At 41.5% G+C, this 12752-nt stretch overlaps 1 protein-coding gene across 1 annotated transcript in view; it reads right to left on the reverse strand.

Moving 5' to 3' along the window:
• Positions 1 to 8419, reverse strand: part of LOC131939600 (glutamate receptor ionotropic, kainate 2) — a 213487-nt gene extending 205068 nt beyond the window's left edge. The window contains exon 1 of the mRNA XM_059298006.1: positions 8195 to 8419. Coding sequence (XP_059153989.1) covers positions 8195 to 8288 — 94 coding nt within the window. The 5' untranslated portion in view covers positions 8289 to 8419. The remainder of the gene's footprint in view (positions 1 to 8194) is intronic.
• Between the last annotated feature and the right edge of the window lie 4333 nt (positions 8420 to 12752).

Genomic DNA, 12752 nt, shown 5'->3' on the forward strand with positions numbered 1-12752 from the left:
GACCTAGTTAGCTGCGGATAACAGACAGACAGACGGACAGAAGACTTTTAGCACGACGTTCTAGTTCAGGCAGACAGATTTTAGTCTTGCCCCACGTCAGACAGACAAACGGGCAGACAGAAGTCTTGCATGCTTCTAACACGAGGTCCTACTTCAGACAGACAGACAGACAGACAGACAGACAGATATAAGACTCGCATGCTTTCAGCTGACAGAAACGCTAATTACAGCGTTAAACTGCTTGTGTTTAAACACCACAGGAAATAATAAACACCGTGAAGTCTGATTGGCTAATTCCTGACCACGTGATCAATCTTGGAGCACCAATCAATTTCGGGCTTGAATGATCCCGCGCTATTCGTCAATCTTGCTCGACGCATGCAGGGCAGACGTGTACTCTAAGAGACGGGGCTGACGGATCACAAACGGAATGGAATAACACGCGGGGGGGGGGTGTCTATAGACGTGGAATTGTTTCCTAAGAAAACATTTTGCCTCACAACAAATCCTGTTAATGCCTATATCGGCCAGTGGTAATAGAATTTGTATCTAGATCTCTGACCCGGGGGAGGGGGAGGTGGACAGACGTGGCATAACTGAATGTTGATGTGGTCGGTGTGACCTGGGGTGTCTGGTGTGTCACGTGGTGCAGGTGATGAGGTGCAGGCTGGAGGAAAACATCAGCAGTCTGACAGCGTGCTGTGTAGCGGTCAGACGATGTGACATGACACAGTGTGACATGACACAGTGTGACATGAAACAATATAACAGCCCATCGTGCCTGCTGACCGTCAATGCGATCCGATTGAGAACACTTCACCAAACTCACCAGAAAATCTCAACCAATCCAATCTACATGCTTTAGACCAGGCTCCAACTCGATACTTAACTTTCACTTAACGCAAACGGCGTCGTAATCCACTCACTAAACCACCAACCAATAAACACACACACATACCACCAACACACACACATAAACTAGTTAACACACACGCCAACCAACCCACACGTACCAACATTCTAATGCGCTCAATCAAACTCCAGCTAACCAACTCACATACACCCATACACCAAACAACCTACTAATCAACGAACCAATAGCCTAAATAACTCACCCACCCACCCATAGCCCGAACAACTCACTAACCCACCTACCAACCAAACCCACTTAAAATATTGAAACTAAAACCTTCTCCCCGCCAGTCAGGATAACACCCGAGGTTTACTTAGAAGAGCACCCGCGCTAAATGTCGCTGGAAACTGATACTGTATGTCCCCGTGTAAACTAGACAGATACTGTATGTCCCCGTGTAAACTAGACAGATACTGTATGTCCCCGTGTAAACTAGACAGATACTGTATGTCCCCGTGTAAACTAGACAGATACTGTATGTCCCCGTGTAAACTAGACAGATACTGTATGTCCCCGTGTAAACTAGACAGATACTGTACTTCCCCGTGTAAACTAGACAGATACTGTATGTCCCCGTGTAAACTAGACAGATACTGTATGTCCCCGTGTAAACTAGACAGATACTGTACTTCCCCGTGTAAACTAGACAGATACTGTATGTCCCCGTGTAAACTAGACAGATACTGTATGTCCCCGTGTAAACTAGACAGATACTGTATGTCCCCGTGTAAACTAGACAGATACTGTATGTCCCCGTGTAAACTAGACAGATACTGTATGTCCCCGTGTAAACTAGACAGATACTGTATGTCCCCGTGTAAACTAGACAGATACTTTATGTCCCCGTGTAAACTAGACAGATACTGTATGTCCCCGTGTAAACTAGACAGATACTGTATGTCCCCGTGTAAACTAGACAGATACTGTATGTCCCCGTGTAAACTAGACAGATACTTTATGTCCCCGTAAAAACTAAACAGATACTGTATGTCCCCGTGTAAACTAGACAGATACTGTATGTCCCCGTGTAAACTAGACAGATACTTTATGTCCCCGTAAAAACTAAACAGACGTTGTATGTCCCCGTGTAAACTAGACAGATACTGTATGTCCCCGTGTAAACTAGACAGATACTGTATGTCCCCGTGTAAACTAGACAGATACTGTATGTCCCCGTGTAAACTAGACAGATACTGTATGTCCCCGTGTAAACTAGACAGATACTGTATGTCCCCGTAAAAACTAAACAGACGTTGTATGTCCCCGTGTAAACTAGACAGATACTGTATGTCCCCGTGTAAACTAGACAGATACTGTATGTCCCCGTGTAAACTAGACAGATACTGTATGTCACGATACAAACTAGACAGACACTGTATGTCCCCGTGTAAACTAGACAGATACTGTATGTCACGATACAAACTAGACAGATACTGTATGTCCCCGTGTAAACTAGACAGATACTGTATGTCACGATACAAACTAGACAGACACTGTATGTCCCCGTGTAAACTAGACAGATACTGTATGTCACGATACAAACTAGACAGACACTGTATGTCCCCGTGTAAACTAGACAGATACTGTATGTCACGATACAAACTAGACAGATACTGTACTTCCCCGTGTAAACTAGACAGATACTGTATGTCCCCGTGTAAAGTAGACAGATACTGTATGTCCCCGTTTAAACTAGATAGATACTGTATGTCACCATACAAACTAGACAGATACTGTATGTCCCCGTGGAAACTAGAACTGTCCCCTGCACCCAGAGCTCCCCTACCCCGGGGCGTCTCGATGTTTGTGCTGTTTGTTCAAGTGATGCCAGCCTCGCTTTAGCCCCACACCCCAAACCCCACACCCCAAACCTCACTTCCTGTTGCCGGAGCTTCGAGAACACTCGGCTGTGAATGAAATAATATCAGGATTGCCGTGCCTCTAATAGCCGGGACAAACAGACGATAGCCGGATTTAAACCGGCAGGCGATGGATTTGCCGGACGTGCGGGAGAATGGACGCGCTTCAAAGTGGGGCTGCAAAGATACATGGTCAACTCAAGGACAATGTGCAATCAAAATAGAGGATGATAACCATATCAATATTTTTTTTCCTGGGGGTGGGGGGTGTCGAGCTAGCATTTCCGTGGGTGAGTTAAGATTTATGTATGTAATATATATATATATATATATATATATATATATATATATATATATATATATATATATATATATATATATATATATATATATATATATATATATATATATATATATATATATATCCATAGTGTCTGTGATATTTTTAAAATGTGTATTAGCTTAAAAATAACAACCGAAACAGAAGACAACATTGAAATCTCCATTCTGCAGTGACTTTTGTTTTTGATAGGTCCGGTTGTATGTAGCTACTAGTCATGTTTATTTTTTGTTTTTTCAATAGCATATACACACACTACATCACACTACCAAACACTACATCACACTACCAAACACTACATGAAATTACCACACACTACCTCACACCACGACCCTCTACCACACACTACCACATACAACACCACCAACTACCCCCCCCCCACACACACACTACCACATACAACACCACACTACCTCTTCTATAACTTGACAGAAAATATTAAAGCCTTCAATTATTTTATCAATCAAATCAAATAATAATATGTTTACTGCATGTTTCTGTAATTAGGACACTAATAGGCGTATACGGCGTGCAATCCATTACACAATAGATTCATGTAACATCTTGAGATATGCACTATAAATATTCACACTATAAACATTCACAGTGTACATATTTACAAATTTCTCTTTTTTTCGCTGATGCTCATAAACCTAGAACAAGAATAAAAAAACAAATCTAAAATCAGTTTTCATTTTCCTAATTCTTCCCATAAACAGAGCTTTTCGCTAATCCGTAAGCTTAAATAAATGTGGCTATTTAATTTTCACTGAGCTTTTAATTGCGTGTTTACAGTACTGAGTAGTTGCGATAGAAGAGTTATATCCCTTGTTTGTTTGTCACAGTTTCAACAGTGCATAGCCATTGTTTACATTGGAACTGTTACAGTACATCTTTGTTGGTTGTAGTCTATTCACTTTGTAACTGTTATATACATATTCGTGTGTTATTGCAATATATTCACCTTCAAACTGCTAAAGTGCATCTTTGTTGGCTGAGATATGCTACCTTCGATTTATGTGAATTTGTGTACAGTTAGCTCAAGATTGCTATAAAGATTATGTGATGGTGCTGTAAGTTCCATGCAACCTGCACAGGAAAAATTTATTGGCATCCAAAATTTATCAGCGTGAGATCTCGCGAAAAATCGTGAGATCACGTGTAAAAAAAACTCAACCTTCGGATTTGTGTGCACCCCATGCTCGTATGATATAGGATCTAGCCGCAATCAAACAAATGAGCAGGGGTGAAGGTCAGGGCCTCAAGGTCACGTGGCAACACAACTTAGTTTCGTCTTGTCAGATGTATCATACATCTTGAAGAAAAATGGCGCCCACTCAGGGGGTTAAAACAGGTTTTGTAAACTTTGTTTTGTGATGCACCCGTCCTGAAGTGTGAGAGGGAACAATCAATCACCTGCCGGCATTAGGCGATTGAAGACCTGCGTGGAGCAATGACCTTAATTATACTTTGTTTAATGTATATTTCACCTCCGTTATAGTTGAATAGACCCTGCCAGTTTTTGGTTTATTTTAATAAATTTTATATTTAACAGATCAGCTGATTTATTTCCCAAGCCAAATGTTCAGTGTACAGATCAAATAGTTAAAGTTGTACTTTGTAGCGATTGCATTCACTAAATTTAAAGGTACATTTTACATACAGAAAGATGACATGCATCGAATGATCTCTATAGCAACTACGTTAAGGGGGGCGGGGGTCAAATGGTCAGTGCTTTAACAACAGTAACCAATGGCCAGTAAGCTGCTAATGTTTTTAAAGGAAATAAAATAATTTACACATTTAATTAAAATGTTAGATAGTACGTGTATCTCATTATAATTTTTAAAAATGAAATTGAATTATAAATAGAAATTTAAAAGTCAAATTTCCCGCCTCCGCTGCAAGGTGTCAGCCCTACGCCTGCTAGATCTGCCTGACGACAAAAAGTTCACGACAGCAGACGACAGAGATACAATCATTCGACGCTGTTCGCAAGTTGTGTGAGAAAAAAAGCTTTTCTTCAACCCTACTCACACTGCCCACACACAAATACACACACACGTGTAGAAGCTCTCACACACAGACATACATGCACACACATATAGACACACACACACACACACACACAAATCCATCGATTTCTTGCCGATATCACTCAGCTAGTTATGTCCATTCTGTGTGAGATGAAAACTGTTTGAATTCAACCCATCGCTATCCGGGTCTTTTCTCCCCCCCCCCCCCACACCTCCCAATGTCTACCCCACCTCCAATAAAATTCATTCAATACCAACCCCCTCCCACGACACGTCCCCCACACTTTGATGAGAAGATGAAAGGACGAGGCCAGTGAATTGCCGGCCAGGTCCACGGACAGGGGAGATGAGCGTCCAGACAAGCATCGCTCGGCTCCTGACATCAGAGGCCTGGAATTAAAGACATTAACATCACTAACTGTTTCAACCCCTGCGTCTCAGGGCGTCACTCCCTGAATCATGACTCCCAATGCGTCAGTTTTATCTCAACGTGATGTCTCTTAAGGCATCAGATCCCAGAGTCATGCGTCATAATGCGTCACCCAGTCCTAAGTGTCAGACACCTAGCATGCCTAGCATAGATGTAGCTCACATCAGACACTGAGTTCTATTGACATGTTCGACCTTCACCTCGCAATGAAATATCCCACACTACAGATCTACTGACACGAGCTGTAAGTTAGAGCTGGGACGGGTTCGAGGCCTAGAGCTACTTCAAATATAAGCTGTGTGGAGGGGATGGGTTTGACAGCCCAGCCCGCCAGATGTATGCGCCGTGTAACGCAAGAGGACGTACGAGAGGGCTGTCAATAAACAGATGCTCTTACCAATGAGGTGAAGTGTAATCAAATTAGGACAGAAGGAATGCTGGGGGGGGGGGGGGAGGGAAGGCGGTGTGTACATTGGAATTTCAAACTGGATTGGTAAACGACCTCGGTGTGAGATGGCTTGCACTTTTTCTAACCCCAAGACGTAAGCGTAGAGCCAGACAACCCAGCTAAACTCAGGATGTGAACCCAGAGTTATCTTAAACCAGTGGCACTTTTTTACAAACCATGAACGTTCTATGACAGTAACTCGTAACTCTGATCACCATCAAGGTACGGAGCCAACAATTGGCTTCAAGACTCCACATTTTTCAAGTACTTATCCAATCATCACTTTTTATCTTTTGTTGGCACCAAGGAATGTTTTCAAACGTTTAGAAAAGTTTGGTGTAGTTTATGAAAGTGTTTCTTTGAATGACAACGCATGACGTAGCTGGAAATAAACTAGGTCGAGATCTCTCGTGTGTGAAGTTGTTAATTTACTGCCTGCAGTAACTCGCACAGCCTCGAGTACAGCGCTAAAGCGGCCTACTCCCACACTGTAGTCTAGCCGCAGCCTAGAGAACTCTGCCTAGCCATTTGGAGTCTACCCTTCGACAAGCAGGAGGTCAAAGAATTTGACCCCGAGCGAAGAAGGGCTGGGGACAATTATCTGTGGCTGCTGTAATTAAAATAATGGAGCTGTGGCCAAACTTAGTTTCGTTAATTACTCCGTGATTTGGAAAGATAACCGGCACGTGGGCATATCTGAGAGCAAGTCGTCGTTTGGGGCGGGTTTTTGTTGGCGGTGACGCTCCAAAGTCTGGAGGGGAATTGAAAAACTGAGCTTAGCTGCTCAAGGTGGGGCAGAATGGTAATTGTCTTGTGGGAGAGAAAGGTGGCTAATGCAATATTGGAAAAGCATTCTGTATAGATTGATGCTGCGGCTGTACGAGACGTCCGCGCTGCGCACGATGGATCCCCGACCTACGTGCCTCGAATATTTTCTCGGTGTAAGCCAGGCTAGGGACGTGCCGCAGGGACGGGCCGCAGGGACGGGCGCTGCTTTTGGACACAGCCCCACGCGATTGTGGTCAGCCGGCCCAATCAACCAATCCACCGTCTTTTCTCCACAATCATACACGCGTCTTTTTATTCGGCCTGCGAGTTTTTTCTCCGCAGGAATTATATTTTTTGCAGTTGGATTGCACTTCTTCAACCTTTCAAGCCCCGTTTTGAGATTACCCGGAGAGATATTCAGACAATCGTTCGACGGATATTTTGTCTGAATGAAGTTCACTTGAACAAAAGCCATTTCAAGCATAGATGAACTTAAATAGAAGATATAAACACAAGTGGGTGCGTTCTGTATAAAGCGAGGGATTCAGCGGTGAAAATAAAAGAAAAAACAATATCAAATTTCCTGTGTTAACTTTAAAAAAAATCATGTATATCAAAACCTTGTATTTCCTGAAACAAAACCGTAAATACTATGATATGCAGATATTAGACAAGAATAGTAGGAGTGGAAAGGTTGGTTGATAGTAGAGTCTGAACGAAGTAATTTGTACAACACACAAATTATACATATATTAACACCCTAACACACACAAACTATATAAACATAGCACACACAACACAATCACAAACCACAAGTGTGTTCTATGTCTGAAAAGTACACACACTCAGTACTCGTGTAAAGCTCGCACAGCACTCAGTACTCGCACAGCACTCAGTACTCGTGTAGCACTTCTGAAGCAATCGTGCATCACCCATACAGCAGTCAGTACTCGTGTAGTACTCTCACAGCACTCAGTACAGCACATTTACAGCACTCAGTACTCATGCAGCAGTCAGTACTCGTGTAGTACTCTTACAGCATTCAGTACAGCACTCTCACAGCACTCAGTACTCTCACAGCACTCAGTACTCTCACAGCACTCAGTACTCTCACAGCACTCAGTACTCTCACAGCACTCAGTACTCTCACAGCACTCAGTACTCTCACAGCACTCAGTACTCTCACAGCACTCAGTACTCTCACAGCACTCAGTACTCTCACAGCACTCAGTACTCTCACAGCACTCAGTACTCTCACAGCACTCAGTACTCTCACAGCACTCAGTACTCTCACAGCACTCAGTACTCTCACAGCACTCAGTACTCTCACAGCACTCAGTACTCTCACAGCACTCAGCACTCTCACAGCACTCAGCACTCTCACAGCACTCAGTACTCACCCAGCTTGAGTAACTCCGGCAGACAGCGCGCGCAGTGCACTAAGGCTAATCCAATGACCAGGGTGGACAGTCGCTTCCAGTGAGTGCTGGTCATCGTACGTCCACTGGCTACTACAGCCCGGGGGTGCGGCACATCACTCCCAGCTCAACACCCCGGGCGTGCTCCGTCGTGTGGTCCACGAGCACCGACTCCCTGGCCGTCAGCCTGACAGGCAGGGCGTCATGTGAGGCAAGCTCCAAACGGTCGCCTCCATTGGCTGCACAAATTGGGAAAACTAGAATCATTAGGGTAAATTTTATAGTGTAATGATACGGTAGATTTGTTGGCAAACAATTCTATCTACATTAAAAAAAAAAAAAAAAAAAAGCAACATGCTGCAGCAAATAGCTACAATTTAGGCCATAAAATAAATTAAATCGCACGTGCATGGCAAATTACAAAAGTTGGATTGAGATTTGCATAAAATTACAAGACAAAAACAAATTTCAATATATCAAAATTATGTGTTTTGTTAATGATATGAAATAATTGTTAAACTTCAGGTTTTATGGACTCCAGGGAGCAACAAAACTAATTAATCATAATTATATGTTTGTCAACGATTGTAATGTTGATAATCAAATGTCATTCATTTCAAATATCTATGTAGGAAAATTGATGTAAAATATTGGTTTGGGAAAATAATATTGATAAATATTGCAGTTGAAAATTTATTCAAATATCGATACTGGAATATTGATCTATTTAACTTGCTTCCTCTATCACCATAGATCGAAACGGGCGAGCGAAATTTTGGGCACTTCGAACCAACTAATAATTTCTCTTAAATTCAGCAAGTGGGTCGAGGCCCGAAGACAATGCAATCTGACATTAAATTTGACTTTATTGGGTGCCTAATTAATTTTTTATGAATTAATTACAATTACTGAAATTAGTAGTGTATCCTACTACTACAATCCAGTACTATTATACGCGCATTATAATGTCCATTTGGTGCGCAGTAGGTTTTAGTCATGCAACTCTATTGTATTAAAATTTTTAAATATATATAGTAATACACTACTATTTAAATAACTATAAAGAAAATCGTCGATCTCTTCCTAAATATTAGTTAAGGTAACCAATAGATATTTTAATATTTAAACAGTAGTGTATTATTATATAAATAAAGAAAATCCATTATTTTATTTTATTTATTGCTTTATTTAAAGGTTTTTTATGCATTTTTATAATGAATTAATCTGAAGTGGTGTGTGTTTTTTTTTATATTTTACCAGCATGTTTAAATGATTTGTTGATAGGATTGGTGCAAAACCTTGGCATGTGTGGGTTTGACTAGAATAACTGATCATTTTAGAATTTGTTTGGAAGAACTGACCAGTGCAGATTGTCTAAAGAACTGACCAGTGCAGGTTTTCTAAAGAATTGTCTCAAGAACTGGCCCATGCATGAGTGCTAGAAGGACTGACCAGTCTGCCAATTGTGTGGCCAGACCAGGTGCCCAGGCATAAGAAAGAAGTAATTAATATTTGGTTCCTGTCGGTCTGGTTCTGCTAGTCAAGTCTCACGATCCTGCCAATTCTCCTTGCTTTCTGAACGTGACGCTGTCTCTCCAGCTCTTGTTAGGGCAGCCCCCACCCCACCACGCCCTCTCCACCCATCATCTGTTGTTAGGGCAGCCCCTCCCTCCCCACCACGCCCCCCACCCATCATCTGTTGTTAGGGCAGCCCTTACCCTCTCCGCCCCCACCTCGCCCTTCCCCACCCCCTCCCATCTGTAGACTATAAACATGGTCAATAGTTACCCAGTCAACACGTGCTGTGTCTCGTGTCTAGTTTATAAGTAGCCAGAGGCGTATCCAGGTTTTCGTTGTAAGGGGAGCGAAAAGAGCAAAAAAAGGCGCCGAATTTTTAACACCTTCTATATACGTGTATTATATATATATATATATATATATATATATATATATATATATATATATATATCACTACTAGCTGTATGTCATTACTTCGCTATGATGTAAAATAAATTGAAAGTAGCACTCTGAAGAAATAAGAAAAAACACACAATGTAGTCCGACAAAACAAAAATTGTATCAATCTAAACAATATATATATATATATATATATATACACACACTACAATCAAAAACAATGAACGTAACACAATCTGTTTTGTAATTCTTGTAAAAAAAATTCTTACATAATAATTCCTAGGAAATTATTTAAGACGAGCCAACCCACGGCGTATCATACGCCGCTATTTAGTTGTTTTATTTTCTACTTTTCAGTAATTCATAATTTGTGAATTCGACAGTACCACTGCTGTCACTGAAAATATTTGCTTTAAAACACTATCAGTAAGTCGTTAAGGACGATAACCCCCCCCTCCTTTCCCCCAACCCCTAAACCCCCCCCCCTCACCCCCCCCCCCCCCCGCCACCGTGAAAGCAGCCTCCTCTTAGCTACCTCCCCTAAGTTGAAAATCGTTTCAAACTAAATTATCTGCCCCTTATAGCCGTCACTAAACCCGGCTCTACGAATGTAAACATTTAGCGTGAATCATAGCCCACCAGACTTCTTAGAGAAGAAGAGAGGGGACTGCAAGGCGCGCTTACAGCTTGTTTTCTAACGTCTCCAAGAAGAGAATTATATATAGAGACAAGTGAAATAGGGGAAATAATCACCCTCTTAATATAAATATGTATATATCTACACATCTAATTTATAAATGTCAAAATAAATAAATAATTACTTTAGAATATAATGAAATTGTTTAACACTATTCGCGTTTACAAAATGTTTTTGTCTATAATCAGAATTTAATATATCTTCATCATAAATGCTAAAGTATTACAGCATAATGAAAGTTTTTAAAATCAGAGTTGGAATAAAATCACGCTTTTCGATATAATAGAGAAACATTCAGAATTACAGGGTTCAACTTCATTCACCACTGTCCGTTCACTTTAGGTCAATTATCCAACCCAGTGTATACCTAGGTGTGACATTAATGTCGCTCTACACAATTGTGGTGGTGAGGTGTGTGGGGGGGGGGGGGGGTGGAGAGAGTGAACATAGCGTCAGTTTTTAGAAGACTGTTTTAAACATACATATATATTACACAAATATTTATATATTTTACACAAATATATATTACAGAAATAGATTTAAATAAGTAGCAGTGGTATTATTACAATATTTTTTTACAGATGGGTCCATGGGGGAGGGGGGTTGTGACTGTTTCATATAATTTGTAATCGTAATCACTACTTCATCGTGATGACGTTGTTGACCTTGTCAAAATTTCCTCACCACTACGTTGCTCATAAGTAAATTTAAATAGAGGTGCCACATCAGTTGTATTTGTTTCTGTATTGTAATTTTTTAAAAATTAATCACACGATTCAAACTGTATACATAAAGTAATTATGTGTTAAGTTTTGTGTATAACATCTTCTAATTGAATTATTCGTAATCAAATACATTATACAGTTGCCTTAAACTTAACACCCCTCTTGCCAAGTGGTACTACCGTAGAGGTTTTTTAAACATTGCAATGCATCGTAATGGTTATTTTTAGAATGGCAAACTGATGCAGCTGTTAATACGTGTTGTAAACGTAGACACTACTAGACTAGTACAATAATGCTTAATTGCTGCATGAAAAGAAATCTTGTGATTTACATAGATGTGCCGACCAAAAATATTTTTTTAACAAATATCATTGTTTAAAACTGAGTTTAAAAAGTTTCCAAAAAGGCGCCACTTTGCTGAAAATGGCCAGAGGGGGAGCGGCCGCTCCCCCTGCTCCCCCCCCTGCGTACGCTACTGTAAGTAGCCGACTGGTGCAGACTGCAGAACGTGGGCTAGTACACGGGTTGAGCTATGAACACAACTACTTCTGGAATAAATAACAAACTAAAACTTCGAGAGGGGGGGGGGAGTCTCGTATTGTCTACTTAAACCAGCCCTATCGGCTGCAGCTAATGAAAGCGTTTGTTAGAGCTATCTTTAAATAGGTCTATATTCGGGGTGTGATTGGTATTTGAGAGGGGAGAGTGGGAGAAGCAGATCGATGCGCGGACGTACAAGAAAGCAGTCGCGGGGACGGGCTTACAATGCCCACATATTGTCCCGGGGTATCCCAAGTTTAGAAACCAATCGTACAAAGTGAGGGTTGGGCTTAGGGTTTTCGTCTGTCGTTCTGTGAGGGGTGGGGTTGGGGTTTTCGTGTTTAGTACAAAGTGAGGGGTTGACTTGGGGTTTTAGCCTGTCGCACAGAGTGAGAATGGGGTTGGGGTTTTCAGTTGTCGATTATTTTTTTTTTGCTCCAGCTCTTGAATGAAAAAAAATAAAAAGATGAAAAAAGAGCATTTTTTACGTCCTGTATCACGTCACCATACGACTGAGTTAGATGGGCGGTAGATGAAGGTTGAAACTTGTGGTGTTGGTCGTGGAGGAGAGGGTGTGCATAGGTTGATACCAGAGTTTCTTCCAGGCTTCTCTGTGGTGGGGCGGAGCCCCCCCCCCATCCCGCCGAAGAAAATCTACCGT

This window comes from Physella acuta, unplaced genomic scaffold (assembly GCF_028476545.2).
Source record: "Physella acuta isolate Inbredline_101_S28 unplaced genomic scaffold, ASM2847654v3 ptg000284l, whole genome shotgun sequence".
In the NCBI taxonomy this organism is placed as follows: Eukaryota; Metazoa; Mollusca; class Gastropoda; family Physidae; genus Physella; species Physella acuta.